The 19055-nt window shown below is 36.2% G+C and overlaps 1 protein-coding gene across 1 annotated transcript in view; it reads right to left on the reverse strand.

Moving 5' to 3' along the window:
- Positions 1-665: 665 nt before the first annotated feature.
- The window catches only part of LOC140449703 (proton-coupled amino acid transporter-like protein acs), a 131814-nt gene continuing 113424 nt past the window's right edge, over positions 666-19055 (reverse strand). Inside the window, exons 8-9 of the mRNA XM_072543002.1 lie at positions 928-1104; positions 666-861 (exon numbers count right to left, since the gene is read on the reverse strand). Coding sequence (XP_072399103.1) covers positions 782-861; positions 928-1104 — 257 coding nt within the window. The 3' untranslated portion in view covers positions 666-781. The remainder of the gene's footprint in view (positions 862-927; positions 1105-19055) is intronic.

The following is a 19055-nucleotide window of genomic DNA, read 5'->3' on the forward strand; positions in this document are numbered from 1 at the left end:
TTGGGCAAATACTTATTTATCCTCAGTTTTTTTATCTTCATTGATAAACATGGGATTTCCTTTTTTATTGGGATATAAAAAGTTGATTTGATCTGTTAATACCTTTATTTGTTGATGCACACCATTAATAATAAGGTCTTTTTGTTTAATAATATAGTTTAATATTTTTAGATCTACCTTATTGTCAATTGAAACCTGCTTAAAAGCATTTAGGAAATCATCGTCCAATTTAAGGTTAGACATATTCTTTAGTTCACAGCAAACAATTTCACTTTAATTTATGTATTTCACATGATTTAAAGATTTTGCACAACCAGGATGATAAAAACTATTGCATTTGATACAAGTTAAAGCACTTACAACTTTTTTTGCACACTTTAGACACAATTTATTTAATGCAGAATTTTCAACGTGTGTGCTGTATTCCGCCAGACATGTTGCCAGACATGCTTACACTTTAAAGTAAGTTCGAGGTGCTGTACTAGGCAAATTTACTAATTTACCCTTTCTACTATAACCTCAATCAAATCTTTTTGGTTTTCTGCTTTATTCACAATCCATAAACCACCATTTAGTTACTGTGAGTGTAAACAAGAGTGCAGACACAGAATCAACGAGAAATTAAAAATCTGATATACAAAAATATTAAAACGCATAAATTTGTTATTTTTTTATAAGTATAATATGAACTTTAAGATATGTACAGAGTTTTATATAGACACATTATAAAAATCCATAGTTAAATCATAAAAATCTTCTAAATCCGGCTTCTTTGACCTTATTAAGACGAGTATTTTTTAATCAATTCCTGAATTATGTTATATATAGATGTATATGTCCCAACACAAAGGCCGAATATACCTAAAATTTGATCAATATTCAAATTTGATCTTATATTGATACTTCCATTTCTATTTCCATACATACCAAAAATGATTATCAAAATATCTTTCCATAGACAAATTTTTCCAGGACCTAGCCTATCAGGCCAAAGAGCTGCCAGTTCAATGATTGCAGGGAAAACTATTCCAAGTGCAGATAGACAAAATGTACCAACCAATGAAATTATGAGTCCCAGAAGTGGTACTGTTATGGCCAAAACAACTATAAAATGAAGAATTTACTAAACTAAATATAATTATTATTATCGAAATGATTTACAAATAAATTAAATGGAAAATAATATCCTCAATATAACAATTTATTAATCATAAAACTAATTTTTTGTCTCCAACTTTGTCATTTTACTATTTTTATTGGGAATTGGCCACAATTTTACTTTAAAATTAGTTTATGAGTTTCCACCCTGGAAATCGTTCTCAAAATACAAAACAATAATAAATTAAAACAAATTTTGTTTTTATTACTTAATAAAAAAATCTTCTAATAATTCAATTTTATATGACTTATTCATATTGACATTACGACATACGGTTAAAATTAGATGACTTTAAAATCATATTGTCAATATTTTTGAGTTGCGTTTTTGGGATGACTTTATTGAAAGATATTTCATTATCATAAAATAAATAAAAGATATTTCATTCATAATAAAATCAACTTTTATTTTAGAATACCTGTTTGAAAAATCATAGCATGTTATTTCTCTATAAAAAAAAAACAACCGTATGTAGTATTCACAGTAAAATTATCCTATTAATGAGTCCATAGTAAATAATAAGAAATAAACCAGGAAAATCCCGATATGGTAAATATTTAGTTTTAAATTTAGTTTACTCTCAATATTAACACCAAAATTTAATTTTGTATGTATGTTATTTTAAACCATAAATGATGTATTGTATTCTCGATATGTTATTGACTTACTAATAATGTTTTTTTTTATTGATTTGCTCCTTTAATATGGGTAGCTAGAACATACTGCATTCGACAAAGGAATTTGCGAAGCAATTGGTTTTAATTTATATAATTAGAAACGCCTCGTTAAATTTTTCTCTATTTTTAATATCTGTTTCTTTCAGGAATAATAATAATAATAATAATAAGTCCTGTGGAAGTTTTTATTAGTTCTTGTATCAGGCGCGGCCCCCTGCGAATGGGAGATACTTTCTGGGTATCTTTAGCATTGATACCCAGAGGGTAGCAGGGTTACCTGCCGTGGAACAAAAAGTGACACCTGGCAGTAGGTATAAAATGCACACTTATGAAAATGGAGATTAATGATTTATGTTTAGGGTCGCTGCCTGGGGATCGCCAGGGTACGTCTGGGGCCGGGGCTGGACGTGACAGCATGTGGGACGTCGGTGGCAGGGTGTTGAGGAGGCGAACCCCTGTCATACAATCAGCTACAGCCCAACAACAACAACCACAAGGGAGCCAAACAACAACAAGAGCTTCAATCGCCGAAGGTGCTGCGCTGGAACATCAGCCGGCGCTCACTCAAGCGGGACCACCGAGGCAGCGCATGAAATGGACTGTGTCTATAAATGAAAACATTTTGCGTTTCTATTACAAGGTGAAGAACCTCGCTTGAGAAACGATCGGCTATCCACAACATCTGTATGTCGAATTTTGCAGGGAGTGCCCAGAGATTCAAGTCTCTGAACAGCGAATAGCAGATCAATACCGGTTAATTATAAGAAATAATCTTATCCCAGAGACTAGACACGATACCATCAAAAGCGAAGTCGAACGGGAGCTTTATAACCAAGAGCTAGTTGTGGATCAAGTCCATAATGAAATCTCTAATGAGCAGATTCCTGAGCCTCTCATGCTATAAACTCAACCTGTAAATACTCAGCAGGACAACAACGAGTTGCACGATAGCCTGGTAAGACAAATGGCACGTACCGTACAAGAGTTTAATGGAACAAACCCACTTAGCAGACCACCGCTACCAAAAATAAACTCTTGTAAGAAACTAGATGCGCTGTTAAAATTTATGAACACTGAAGTCCTACCCAATTATATCGTGGAAGCTCCTACATTAGAATATTTGCATATGCTGATTTACTGTGCAACAATAGCAATTGCTAATGTTATGGGCATTAAGATCAGAACACGACGGGGTACTAATATCAAAAGGACAGATAACAGAGTTGCACCTTGGGAAAAACGGCTGTTAATTAAGATTGAAGCACTACGTAGGGAAATTAGTCAAATCACGGAATATGTTCGAGGGAAAAAGTAATCAGAAGAGCTGAAGAAATACTGATAACCACCGCAAGACACTCACAATATAATCCAGCAAACAACACAGCACAACAGTGCCTGGATACAATAAAACAAAAACTTTCCATTTACTTAGGCCGACTAAGGAGACACAAAATTAGTAACAAACGAAAATCCAACAATATGCTTTTTGAGAATGCCGAGAAGGCGTTCTATTGGAAACTCAATTCTACTGCAGAAAGTGCCAATAAATAGTACCCAAGCCAAGAAGAAATCTATGAGTTTTGGAGAAAACAAATTTCGACACCAGCTGCTCTTAACACCAATGCTGGATGGATCGAAGATACAGCACACAACTGCCAACACTACGTTACTGCTCCTACGAACCAGTTACTACTGAAGAAGTTTCAAATATTATCAAAGAGCTACAGAACTGTATAAATTGCTCACATTTTGTGTAACCCGGCATATCTACCAACACTGTGCTCTAAACAATATCATAGAGCCTCAACAGAAAGGGTGCGCTAAGGATTTCATGGGCTGCAAAGAATAACTTATACTCAATTCAGTCATTTCCAACCAGGCGTACACCAAAAAAAGGAACCTTTTCACCGCCTTCATCGGCTACAAGAAGGCCTTTGATTCAGTACCGTATAAATGGCTTATAGATATATTGAAAATATATAAAGTCGATGATAATATAGTGACGTTTTTAAAGCATATAATGACGTAGTGGAAGACTAAAATTCACCTTCAAAAACCCGGTGAAAACAACATCGAAACCGAAGATATCCCAATTAACCGGGGCCTTTTCCAGTGGGACTCATTGAGTCCTCTTTGGTTTTGTTTAGCGATGAACCCACTATCTCAGCTACCGAACTCCACTGACTCAGGTTTTAGCCTTTTTTAGTTTTTAAAAATAATAATACTGTTGTTGCGAAGCTTAAGCATTTGTTGTATATGGATGATTTGAAATTAATGGCTTCCACTCGAAACCACTTAGATCAGATGCTAAAAACCGTAGAAAATTTCTCTAATGATATTAGTATACATTTTGGACTATACAAGTGCCGTATACTAAATATAGTCAGAGGAAAGGTTTAGCCTGGAGGTTTCAATATGCAAGATGGCCAAAACATCGAGGCAATGGGTGAAAATGATATTTACAAATATCTTGGAGTAAAACAAGTGCGGAAAATTGACCATAAACAAATGAAAAGTGAACTAACTTCGGAGTTCGTGCGAAAAGTAAGACAACTAAATCGGTCATATGTTAATACGTACGCCTGTTCCGCGCTGAGCTACTCATTTGATATTGTTAAGTGGTCAAAATTGGATATAGAGGCTCTTCAGCGCAGAGTAAGAACACTTCTCATAAAGGCGCAAAAACATCACCCACGCAGTGCAGTAGAGAGAACAACATTGCCACGGTATCAAGGGGGAAGAAGACTTATGGATATAGGTGAGCAATTGGATAAACAAATTGCTAATTTAAGAACTTATTTTCAGGTACAGGCTGAGACATCTAGTTTACATCGAGCAATCTGCGCAGTAGATGATACAACGCCGCTTAAACTGAGGGAACAAGAAATGCGCTTAAACCATCTGACTAGGCAAGAAAAAATGGGCACCTGAATGAGTAAACCTCTGCATGGGCGACATCTCAATAAGATCAACCAGAAATATGTCGACAATACAGCGTCGAACTATTGGTTGACATCAGGAAAGATGTTTCCCGAGACTGAAGGTTTCCTGCTTGCCATTCAGGATCAGGTTATTCCAACAAAAAATTACCTGAAATATATTATTAAAGATTCTCAAGTCCAAAATGACAAATGCCGATATGGATATCAAGCCCAAGAAACCATCCAACATCTTACCGGTGGCTGCCAGGCATTTGTCGGTACTGATTATAAAGAATGCCATGACTCAGTAGGAAAGATTATCCACCAAGAACTAGCTGACAAACTGGTACCTTTCCAAACCGATCATCTTCCTTATTATCAATACGTCCCTGACAGAATGCTTGAAAATGACAACTACAAGCTATACTGGGACGGCACTGTGCTCACAGACCAATCAGTGGCGCATAATAGACCGGATCTCGTACTAGTTAATAAACTTACTAGGAAAATAACACTTACTAATGTGGCAATTTCCAACACCAATAATTTATGTATTAAATACAACGAAAAGATCGCCAAGTACAGAGATCTAGAAATACAAATCAGGAGACAATGAAGAATGGAAAGTACCCAGATGGTATCTATTATTCTATCTACTACTGGTGTTATTCCTAAAAACCTCCCAGACAACATGAAACAGCTGGGTCTCAATGGACAACTCTATCAGGCCATACAGAAAGCTGTACTCCTCGCGACGTCCAGATGTGTACGAAAATTTTTGGGAGATACTCCAACATACCAAGTCACCTAGGGCTCGATAACACGGAAAGAGTCCCACCCGAGCTCAATCCTTTTGATAGTGTAGGTATCTGGGATAAGTGAATTTTCCCCTTGAGGGAGTGTAAGCCGTATGGCTAAATCTGGATAATAATAATAATAATAAGTTCTTCTATCAGCTCTACTCGCTGAAGGTGCTGCGCTGGAACATCAGCCGGCGCTCACTCAAGCGGGACCACCGAGGCAGCGCATGAAATGGACTGTGTCTATAAATGAAAACATTTTGCGTTTCTATTACAAGGTGAAGAACCTCGCTTGAGAAACGATCGGCTATCCACAACATCTGTATGTCGAATTTTGCAGGGAGTGCCCAGAGATTCAAGTCTCTGAACAGCGAATAGCAGATCAATACCGGTTAATTATAAGAAATAATCTTATCCCAGAGACAAGACGCGATACCAACAGAAGCGAAGTCGAACGGGAAATTCATAATCCAGAGCTAGTTGTAGATCAAATCCCTGATGAAATCCGTAGTGAGCAGACTCCTGAACCTCTCACACAAGAAACTCAACTTGTTAATACGCAGCAGGACAATAACGAGTTGCATGATAACCTGGTAAGTGAAATGGCACGTGCGTACAAGAGTTTAATCGGACGAACCATCTTAGCAGACCGCTACCAAAAATAAACTCTTGTAAGAAACTAGGTGCGCTGTTACAAATTGTGAACACTGAAGTCTTACCCAAATACATCGTGGAAGCTTATACATTGGAATATTTGCATATGCTGATTGACTGTGCGGCAACAGCAATTGCTAATGTTATGGGCATGAAGATCAGAACACGACGGGGAAATAATATCGGAAGGACTGAAAACAGAATTGCACCCTAAGAAAAACAGCTACTAGGGAAAATTGAATTAACAAGAGAGCTGAAGAGATATTGCGGAACAGTCTAAGACACTCACAACATGATCCAGAAAATAACACACCGCAACAATGCCTGTGACGATATCAAAAGAGTCACAGGACCAATGTGGAAACGCCTAGCACACAACAGGGATGAATGGCGAGAAATGGGAGAGGCCTTTATTCGACAATTCGGATAGAAAAAGGGCTATAAAAAAAAACGTGTACACATTAAAAAAAAATCTTTCCGTTTATTCAGGCCGCCTAAGAAGATACAAAGTAAGTAACAACCAAAACAATATACTTTTTGAGCATGCAGAGAAGGCGTTTTATAGGAAACTTAATTCCCCTATAGAAAATGAAAATATATCATACCCAAGCCAAGAAGAAATTCATGAGTTCTGGGGATATCAACTTTCAACGCCAGCTACTCATAACAGTAATGCTGTATGGATTGAAGACACAACGAACAACTGTGAATGGTAGAATAATATTCCTTGCGAACCCTTCACCACCGAAGAAGTCTCAAATACTATCCAAGAGCTTCATAACTGGAAATCTCCTGGACCAGACGGAGTTCAGAACATCTGGTTAAAGAAGTTTTGGAGTGTTCATGAGTGTTTGTCAGTATTGATTAATCATGTTGTCTCTAATCCGCAGGAAACACCATCATTTCTTACACAGGGAACTACTTACCTAATACCAAAGGATCCACACCCAAGATCCAGCCAAGTACCACCCATTTACTTGTCTTCCAACTTTGTACAAATTGGTCACATCCTGTGTAGCCTATCTACGGTAATTACGGGAACATTGTCGACACCAAAATCAGTTGAACATCATAAAATTAATGTTAACTCGCTGAATGAATTTAACAGAGAAATAATAAGAAAAATAATCCATAAATTCTTTTTTCGAAATGAAATACCCACAATAGACAAAGTTCTGAGGGTTGTTAATGAAGATCCGGTTTTGCTGGCTTAAAAGAGCTATGTTTTTTAAATTATTGAAAGAAATAAATTTTAAGTTTTAACGTTTCAGCGTTTCAGCGAAACAGTATTTTGATGGACAGGGACAAAATTATCTTGTGGAGACTAGAATTTCTGATAAAAATTAAGTCCTACAGAAATTAAAACCGCAAAATTTACTACTTAGACAAGACTTAGCTAAACGCTGGTCACAACAAATCTAAAGTATGGGTCAAAAATTCGGTAACCTCTTATAAACAAGCGTTTTTAGATGGACTCTCTACGGGGTTAAAAAATTCTGCAGGTAAATGTTTATGTGCTTTTCACTTTATGTAATTTTTAAAATAATAAAATTTTCAAGAAAAGGAAAAAGACTAATAATCGGGTTTGTTGCAGAAAGGCTGTGGGTGTTTGAATAAAAAAAAAGTGGGGACTACCATAAAGAGATGGGAAATCTTTCGAAAATTGGTTCAAAAATAAACTGCTTCGATTAGAAGATAACTCCATCATCGTATTGGACAACGCGTCTTATCATTCCAGAAAATTGAAAAAAATTCCAACTACTGCTTCTAGAAAAGCTGACATCCAAGCGTGGCTGAAATCAAAAAATATAGGGTTTGAGGAATCCATGTTAAAAGTGCAACTGCTGGCTATCGTTAAGGAACATAAGGGACCATAATATAATTAAATATATCATTAATGAGATGGCAAAAAGTCAATACAAAGTAGTGTTAAGGCTGCCCCCATACCATTGTGAGCTCAATCCAATTGAGCTGAATGATAACGGCAACACTTCTCGTTCCGCGTCTCACAATGAGAACCAGCCTGAAATAGAACCTTCTTCTTCTCCTTCACGTGCTATCTCCGCGACGGAGGTTGGCAATCATCATGGCTATTCTGATCTTAGATGCTGCTGCTCTGAATAGTTCAATTAATGTGCATCCGTACCATTCCCTCAAGTTACGCATGAGATTCTTCTTCCTCCTACACTTCTCTTGCCCTGGATTTTCCCTTGTATAATCAATTGAAGTAGGTTGTATCTCTTATTAAGCATAACATGCCCCAGGTATTGCAGCTTTCGTGTCTTGATGGTTTCCAATACTTCCATTCTTTTGTTGATTCTTCTCATGACTTCGTTGTTTGTTACATGCTCGGTCCATGATATCTTCAGGATTCTTCTATACACCCACATTTCAAATGCTTCCAACTTTTTAGCAGTCGACGCGTTAAGTGTCCATGCTTCTATCCCATAAAGCAGAGTCGAGAAAATATAACACCTTGCCAGCCTAACTCTCAAGTCCAATTTTAGTTCTCTTGCACAAAGTACCTTTCTCATTTTATTGAAGTTTGTACGTGCTTTCTCTATTCGAACTTTGATTTCTTTGGAGTAATCGTTTGTGTGATTAATTATTGTACCAAGATAGTGGTAGTTTTCAACTTGTTCTAAAGCACTACCGTTAATTGTCAGGCTTTCACCATTATTTTGGGTTTTTGATATCCTCATAAATTTGATTTTCTTGGTGTTTATTGATAATCCATATTCTTCTCCATACTCAACTATCTTGTTCATTAGCTTTTGGAGGTCTTGGAGGTTGTCTGTTATTACGATCAGTATCGTCCGCATATCTAATGTTGTTAATTGGTGTTCCATTGACCTTGATTCCTGCTGTTTCTCCCTCAAGAGCTCTTTTCATAGTATGCATGGAATAGTAGTGGTGACAGTACACACCCCTGTCACACTCCTCTTTTAACTTCGAACTCTTCTGATGTGTGTTCATTAATGCGTACGTGTGCCTGATGTTTATAATATAGATTTGTTATAATTCATTCACAAGGTCATTGTGTTGTAGTTGTTTTGCTTTGAGGATGTCCATTAGCTCTTTGTGGCGGACTTTGTCGAAAGCTTTGTTGTAGTCTATGAAACAGACGTACATATCTTGGTTCACATCGAAGCATCTCTGGATTAGTACGTTGAATGCAAATAGAGCTTCACGGGTACCTAAGCCATTAAGGAATCCAAATTGAGATTCTTCAATATCCATATCAAGTGTTTTGTAAACGCGTTTATGAATGATCTTTAAAAACAATTTAAGTGTGTGAGACATCAGGCTTATAATACGGTGGTCGGTGCAATCTCTAGCATTTTTCTTTTTTGGGAGACAAATGAATGTTGAGGTCAAACATTAGTTGGGTATGTCACCCGATTGATAAATTTTATTAAAAAGCTTTAAGGCGACATCAATGTACTCATTTTCTATTATTTTAAGGATATCAATAGGCAGTTGATCTGGCCCCGGGCTTTTTCCGTTTCTGGTGTTCTTTAGTGCATACAGTATTTCTTCCTTTGTAATTTCTACACTTGTTTCTCTGTCCTCAAAAGACAAGTCTTGTGGGTTTCCTCTTTCGTCGTCGAAGAGCTCTTCCATATACTCTTCCCATCGTTTTAGGTTTTCGTCAGTCGTTATCATAGTATTTCCATTTTTATCTAAAAGAGTTGTGTTGTGATTTCTTTTTTGCAGTCCTGCCATTTCTTTAACCTTTTTATGTATGTTGAATAGGTCGTATTTGTTCTGATCCTCTATCTCTTTACTTTTTTTCTCATAGTAAGTTTGTTTTGTCTCTCTTATCTTTTTTTTGATTTCGTTTTTTGTTCTTGGCTTGTCTTCGTTGTTCCATCATGCCGAGTATCTCGTCGGTCATCCAATTGTCTTTTTTTCGTGTTGGTTCTTTTAATATCGCTTTGCATGGAGCGAGGAGGCAGTTTTTTAGTGTTTCCCATTGTTCGTTTATTTCGTAAGTGTTAGTATCTAATTTATCAAAGTTTTCGTATATTTTCTGTTGAAGTTTGATTTTTATATCAACTTCTTTCAGTTTTCTAACATCTAATTTTGGAGTTTTTTGTGGTTTTCTAATACGTTTAAGCTTAAGCGTGACATTAGCGATTAATGGGTTATGGTCTGATACGACATCTGCTCCTGGATATGTTTTAATTGATTTGATGGTGTTACGATATCTCTCTTTAATCATTATATAGTCGATTTGCTTTCTTACAACTTTTTCCGGTTTATCTGCTGGTGAGCGCCATGTATATAACCGTCTAATTGGTAATTTAAAGAACGTGTTTGTGATTATTAGACTTTGTTCTTGGCAGAATTGTATTAGACGGTCGCCTCAATTGTTACGTACCCCTAGTCCTTGGTCTCCCATTACTGTTTCAGCTCTTCCTTTGCCGACTTTTGCATTGAAATCGCCCATATTTACCGTGATTTCCCTGTTCTTTGTCATTTTCAGTGCATCTTCAATTTGTTGGTAGAATGTTTCTACTTCATCTTCTGTTGCATACGTCGTTGGCGCATATACTTGGATCAGATTTAGTTTTGTGTGTGATGTCCTTATTTGTAGTAGCATCACTCTTTCTGAGATTGGGACAAAGCTCTCTATTGACTTGTTGACCTCTGTATCGACAATAATTGATAATCCACGTCTATGTTGGTTATCAGTGTTTCCCGAATAATATAAACCGGTTTTTGTTGAAAGATATCCTGTTAGGCCACCATGTTTCGCTTACTCCTAATATATTTATATTCAGTCTTCCCATTTCCTAAAGGATGTTATGCATTTTACCAGGTTGATACATGCTTTTGACGTTCCACATACTACACCTATTTTTGTTTTTGATAATTTTAGTTTGTCTTGTTTCGAAGTTTGACAAGGGTTTCGCCGGTTAACGACCTGGGAGTCCTGGTCTGTTCCTCCCCTGCCGGATCTTGGGCTCGGATTCCCATGATCAGTTTCTTTTTTTCCTTTAATACCCATTACAATTACCCCAATAAAACCTTACAAATTATCAAATATTTTCTATCGTACTCGAATTTGACGTCGATCAGATATTTTTACACACATTTTTAAATGCTTGTGATTATGCCCACGATATGTCTACGAGTGATCAAAAACAACTATTAGTATTTCACATAAAAAATAAATTACGCAGACGAGCAGCACCACTTATAACTTCAAGAAATCCATTATCGTAAATAGAAATCAAACAGCTTCTTACTTCTCATTTTGGGGACAGTAGAGACCTATCTTCTTTGATACAAGATTTAGAGAGAGTCAAACGACTTCCGAATGAATCATCTCTTACATTCCTCAATCGTGTCCAGATCCTTATTGCAAAAATGCATGCCAACATACAGAAATCTAACCTCTCTGCTGTAGAGAAACAAGCCCAAATTATTTTAATCAAATCAATGGCGCTCAATACCTTATTGACCGGCCTCGATCCAAGTATCGCTCATATAATTCGTGCTAGTAATCCAAAAGACCTTCTCGAAGCTCAAGTCCGCGTCAGACGAGAGTTACAATTATCCTATTTCGAAATACAGAAAATCAATAGAACCAATCCTCCAAAACCCAATCAAAACCATCAACCCATCAGAAGACCAAACCTTCAACCACATAGATGCACGTTTTGTGGACGTATGGGCCACTTGTACAACGAATGTCGTTCTCGACAAAATTCCCAAAATAACTCACAGAATTCCAACAACTCCCATAATTTTAACAATTCCCGAAATTTTAATAGCCATCAAAACTTCAATAACGTTCAAAACAATGGCTTTCAGAGACCAACTTTCAGTTTAATTAATCATTTCCAAAATTGAACACAACAATTGAATAATAACACAACATTGAAGAATCGTTCAGACTAGAATTACTAATCTTGCTTTGGTATATTATAAACTCAAAATAAGACTAAAATTTACTGTTACACCGTTTAAATAGCACATCAGTTACCGGCATTCATACATCATGCCTATATTCGGCGCTCAACTGTCATATACCAGAATTGTCAACCTCATTATTAATTAATTAATAACTCAATTAATTTCTGGAATTTGTTGCTATAAACAATTATATCTATTTCTCTTGTTTACACATTAATACAATAAAACTAACATGAAGAATTTTAAATCTACCATTACAGATCGCTCGTCCACGTCGACAATAAGTTAAAAAAAAATATTTTTCAAAATTTGTATATTTATTACACATTTGGATTAATATTTCGTTATCAAATACTTATCTAAAGTTTGTTTTGTATTTCTGATTTTTTAAAAAAAAATTTCAAAATTTGTTATATAAAAATTATTTCAATTATTTTGACTGTCACACTTAAATTTTAAAGTTAAATTTAATTCATCTAGTGATTGTTAAAAGTATGCCAATAATATACATATTAGCTTACATTTCATTTTCATTTAATTGTTTAACTACTAAGGTCTGTTGGCTTCAAAACTAGTTAACTTTAGAAATAGAAGAAGAACTGTCGCACTTTAACCTAAATTAGCTTGTCAAATTTACCTCTTAAAATACTAGTAGACAACAAACAATAAGACAACAACCAATAAGCCCTCCTTTTTTAAAGTTTTATGACTGTTTTGTCCTTTTAATTGTGTTCTGTTTGTTCCTAATTGTGTTTTAGTTTTATAATTTTAACATTTGACATCACAATTTTAATCTGCCTAACAGAGATTAAATGCTTTTTATTCAAAAGTTGATAATTTCAAGTCAAAAGAAATTGCACACCCACAAAATAACACAACTACTTTCATTCATTGTCATATAACTATCCTCTTTCTGTAAAAATTTCAATAATTCACCACACATTTCAAAAATATATCTCTTTAATAAATATAAATATCTTTAATAATTTAAATAATATAAAACATCACTCTTTCATTCAACAACCAATAACATATACCTTACTCCTATATCATCTGTTAACATCTCTCCCTTCAAGAAAAGTCCTCGTTAATTGTCAGTTACAACATTGACTGAATATCACCCATTATCAGTAATACGGGATAGTTTGAACTATGTATCACCAATCATTATATAAAAATTCTTGTACCGGCATGTAAGTAGTATTTTGTTTATTTCTAATTTATTACAATTCAATAGATTACTCTTACCAATTTGTGGGTTGTTACTTTGTCTGCTAAATCAATTTTATGGATATTAATAAACACAGACATGTAATATTGGCATAATTACTATAACTTTTTTTATCTATATCTTTATGAGACAGCACCCTAATATGGGCTTTTTATAATTTCAGCATTTAATTTACTTTGTAACGCTTGACGTGAAGATGCTTTGCAAATTTTAGAAAGCGAAACCGGTCGTTTTGGGTAGTAAAATTAAATTGATTGTGATTAAGTCTAATTATTTCTTTTACCTGTTTGAAATGGACTAACACAAGCAACACATTCATGTCGTTTAAATTACTTATCGATACCGGTGCTGGTATCTCTATCTTTAAAGAAAATACCGCGAAAAATTTCAAACCACGTTTTCCCGAAAAAATTACCATACAAGGTATTACAGACCAAAAGATTTTTGTCACTGAATTAACTTTAGTCCAGTTTCAGGTGGGAAACCCCCATAATGTGTTTATCCATAATTTAGATAATGATTTCGATGGAATCTAAGGCCTCGATTTTTTTGAACATTACGAATGTACAATAGACCTCAAAAGCAAGCAACTAATCACAAACTTTAAAACATTACCTCTCTACAAAATAGAAACTAATTCGCGTAACAATGAACCCCCTAATCAAATTAAAATAGATCTTAGATCCGAACAAATATACAAATATTGAAGTTAGAATGTCTTCTGTCGAATATGGATGCAATTTTGCAAAAAAAAGAAAAAGTGCATATACAAAGTACACGTAAATGAAAAAGGAGAATTTCTAACATCCGTAGTAAACGCAAATGCCATTCCCAAAATTGTGGATTTTTCAGATATAGTAATTGAACCTTATTCGAACTACCCTATCCTAAATTGACCGTACCAACAAAATCAAATCTCGACTTCGAACAGAACATCTTAACGAGGAAAAACAAGAACTAGTTACAAATCTTTGCTTAAATTACGAAGACATATTTTATTTAGAGACTTTCACCAGTGAGATTAAACATCAAATTGAGACTAATAACGCTAAACCCATTTTTACGAAATCATACAGATATTCTCAGGTCCACAAAGAGGAAGTAAAATCTCAAGTAATTAAGATGGTCAACGAAGGTATCATCCGGCCCTCTACTTCTCCGTAGTCATCTCCTGTTTGGGTCGTTCCCAAAAAAATGGACTCTTCTGGAAAACAAAAATGGCGAGTAGTAATAGACTACCGCAAGCTCAATGAATGTACCATTGACGATAATTACTCTCTTCCTAATATCTCCGATCTCTTAGACAAGCTTGGAAAGTGTCAATATTTCACCACTCTCGATCTTGCCTCCCGGTTTCATCAGATCAAAATCGATCCCTAAGAAATTCCTAAAAAAGCCTTCTCCGTCGAAAACGAACACTATGAATTTACTCGCATGCCTTTTGGACTTAAAAGTGCACCGTCCACATTTCAGTGTGTTATGGACAATAATCTTTTAGGTATTTTGAACGAACGATGTCTTGTCTACATGGAAGACATTATAGTATACTCTCCTACCATTCACAAGCACATTTCCCGTCTTACTGAAGTCTTCAAACGTCTTCGAAAAGCTAATCTTAAAATTCAGCCTGATAAATGTGAATTTCTCAGGAAAGAGGTGGCGTATCTCGGACATCCCATTACCCAAGATGACGTCAAGCCTAACCCTTCAAAAGTCGATTGTATCCAACAATTTCCTGAACCGAAAACACCGGTGTCGTTGTTTTCGGTTCAGAAAAATCTTCACCGAAAATCTTTCCTAGGTCTAGCCGGTTACTATCATCGTTTTATTCCCAATTTTGCCAAACTCTTTAAACCTCTTACTAGACTACTTCAAAAAGACGTTGCTTTTAATTTTGATCCAGATTGCAGGCAAGCTTTTGAAGATTTGAAAAACGCTTTAATTTCTGACTTGAAAACTTTGAGGAACCATTCGTTCTCACAACAGATGCAAGTGCATTCGCTATCGGCGCTATATTATCCCAAGGCCCCATTGGAAAAGATCTACCTATAGTATATGCTTCACGTACCCTATTTAATGCTGAAACACAATTTTCAACCATTGAGCGAGAGCTCCTTACCATCGTATGGGCTGTAAAACATTTCCGACCCCATCTGTTTGGAAGAAAATTCACCCTAGTAACTGATCACCGTCCACTTACTTGGTTATTTTTCATAAAATACTCTGGAAGCAGACTAGCTAAATAGTGCCTCAAGCTTGAGGAGTACAATTATAAAATCATTTCTATTTCTTCGAGCCAAGACAGAAAGATAAAGAGAAAAGGCTAAAGAAAGATTCGATCAACACGTGTCATCAAACCCTCCAGAATATAAAATAGGCGATAAGATTTACGTCAAAGAATCGCAAATTAAAGACAATGTCCAAAATAAATTTAACGGACCTTTTAAAATCGAAGAAATCTACGTAAATTCTGCTGCTTTATTAAATACCCAAACCAATAGAACAATGAAAGTGAATTTTGATAGATTAAAATCCCATCATGAATAATTTTCTTTTAGATTCCTCGGAGTGATTTCAGTCATCCACTCCCAGTATACGTTAACCCCAATCAACAACACCATTGTCAAATTTTTTTATGAAGAAACCAATCTCAAAATTTCAAACGACAAATGGACTCTCCTTGTATATAAAGACATGCAACCAATCAGAGACGTTATCGACAAAAACGAAAAAATCCTAGAAAATTTATTGGATACCATTGAAGATGTACCTCGCATGCTGGCATTCAAATCCGAAGTCCAAACTCACATAAGTCTTCTTAAACAAATCTCTTGTTCTGTTAATCTCAAATATACAGAAATAATAGCTGATACGAAACAATACACATTCCGAGAGAAACGTGGGCTTATTAACGGAGTAGGTTCGATATGGAAATCAATTACTAGAAACTTAGTTTCGTCAGATGGCGAATATTTCAATAAATGTATAAATAAAATAACCCGCGATGAGTATCAAATCGAAATCCTATTAAAAAATCAAATATCGGTTACCACTTCTGTTATTAAGAACTTTAACGCCACAATCCGGCAATTACAAATAGATGAGGAAACATTCAACAATAATATTAAAGAAATTCGAGAGTCAATAATGGATATCTCTGAACAATTAAAATTCTATCAGTCTCAAATCGATATACTAAACTTTTGTGAATTACTAATGGAAAGCTATTCATTTATCGAAGATTGTTTAAATGATATAGTAAATGCCATAACCTTTGCTAGATTAAAAATATTATATAGCTCAATCATCACCCCGTTTGATTTAATTGAATCGCTTAGGCATATATCACAATCATTACAAAAAAATAATCTTTATCAATCTATACTTCGAATCTACCTCAATAGCTAGATATTATCGAATTACAAGTCTATCAACTAGACACAAGAATGGTATTCGTCTTAAATATTCCTTTAACTAATGCAGAACAATATACTTTATACCGTCTCTATCCAATACCAATACTGGATAATCGAACAGGTCTTCATTCAATATTAACAACAACTTATAAATACATTGCGCGAAACGATGATTTATTATTATACCTTACAATAAATAGCCTTAAGTCTTGCAAAACTTTGCGAGCTCGAACCAAGATCTGTTACAACACACTTCCATACCCGATTGACAGCGATGCCATATGCGAAGCCCAACTTCTCAAACGACAAGAATGTCTTCCGAGAACATGCCAGACTTCCGTAGTATTCGCCAAAGATTACAACGTCCAGAATATCAACATGAACCTGTGGCTCATAACAGTTTCTGACCCACTACCTATTACCATCAAATATGAGTCCAGAGACGTCAAATCGGAAATCATCCACACCAATCATGTACTCAAACTACAACCTTAGTGCGTTGCGTTTATTGGAAGTACAAGAGAACACTCTCAGAAATTAATCGACGTTCACGACAATGTTACTTACAGAAGTCACCCAGTCTAAATACCATTCATATGCTGCAAACACTTCCCAGATAAGATCCATCTTCCCGACTTAAAACCACTAAAGCTTAGCAAAATCAATACTGAAGACCTTGAGATAGCCCATCACAAACTCAACCAGTATTCTGAAGAACTCGACAAAATAATCAATGCACCATGGGAGTGAAAGAAAGGGATGAAACTCGAAAAAAGAAAAGCTGGAGGAGAGAAGTGAAAGAAATTAAAGCTAGAAATAGCGCCAGCAGAAGTAGCGTAAAGGATAGGGAAGGAAGAGAGAAACAGCAAACCAAGAAAGAGAAAGAAATGACGGGAAGAGAAAAAGAGAAAGAGGAAGGAGAAAACAGGCAGAAGGACGGAAAAAATAAAATGAGGGAGGAGAGTCAAAGAAAACAAAAAAAAAGAAGAAGAAAAAGCAAGCAGCTCGGACAGCGGAAGCAACTCTAACGATGAATGAAAAAAGCGGAGGTCAAGAAAAAGAAAACCAAGCAACAGGACAGAATCGATCAGTTCGGAGGAAGAGGGACAGCCACTGAACAACAAAGCTAGATCAAAGTTGGAGCGTCTCCAGGACAGCGTAGCGAAACTCGGAAAACTTATGAGGAAGGTGCCAAATACAAGGCTATCCATAAAGAGGGAGGTCGACATTCTCAGAAATTGGATGCTCGATTATATCGAGAAAGTGGAGGAAAATAAGGAAGAAGAGACACCAAGGAAGTCTGTGTGCATGGCATCCAGAGGCGTGCAGATTAACATGGAACCCTCGAAAGTTAAGAAGATTGAGGCAATGGGTGTTCAAGTAGACCTAGAGAACCCAGAAGCCATTAAAAGAAGGATAGACGCTATTGCGGACAAGATGGCAACATGCAAGGACGAGAAGGAAACAATAGAGTTTCTAAATGAAGACTGGCTAAAGGAGGTCTTCACGAGGACCATTGTAAAAGAAGGAGACATCTCGGAAATACCAGGAGACGTGGCAGTCTTTGTCACTAAGAACGACGAGGACAACAAAGCCATGGAAAAAGTCAAAGCAATGTTTCCGCAGCTACTAGGTGCTCCAACGGAGGTGGGCGAGGATGGCGGCCTGGGAACTATTAAAGTCACGATGTCTGCTCATAAAGATAGAACGTGGATCCGCAAGAAAAAGTATGGATTAAAACTTCTCCCCAATAAAAAGGAAGAGCCTGTGCCGGTGAAGTTCCTGAAAACGTGCAGGGAAATGGTACAGAAGATGGAGGAGCTGGGAAGAGAAAACGTGGGAATCAACACGCTGGCAGCACTGAAAGTTAAAACATCGAGGAGAATTATGGAGTGGGCTGCAAGAGGAAGGAATTTAATGATCACGCTTCTAGGTAAGAAAACAACAAGAAGGTGGGCCAACATCAACACCAAGCTGAATAACAAAATGGAGTCGTATGTCATCGAATGCGATAGTCTGTGGACTAGTACGCATTTCGATGCGCATCGCCCCGCCTCGAATTTTCCCATTGGCTCTTGACCTGGAAATCCCTATTTATCGCTCGAACAGCGCATATAAATATTGGCGATTTTCAGGTCAGCCAAGTCAGTCCCTCACGGGCTCTCCGAGAGCTTAATGCTCTTGGGGCTCTGCTTCCTGCATTTATTTTCCATACTCTGTGGTTGAGAATTGTTTCAACTTAACTTGGTGTTTTATTTCGACGAAGAAATTG

The sequence above is a fragment of the Diabrotica undecimpunctata genome, chromosome 9 (assembly GCF_040954645.1).
Source record: "Diabrotica undecimpunctata isolate CICGRU chromosome 9, icDiaUnde3, whole genome shotgun sequence".
Classification (NCBI taxonomy): domain Eukaryota; kingdom Metazoa; phylum Arthropoda; class Insecta; order Coleoptera; family Chrysomelidae; genus Diabrotica; species Diabrotica undecimpunctata.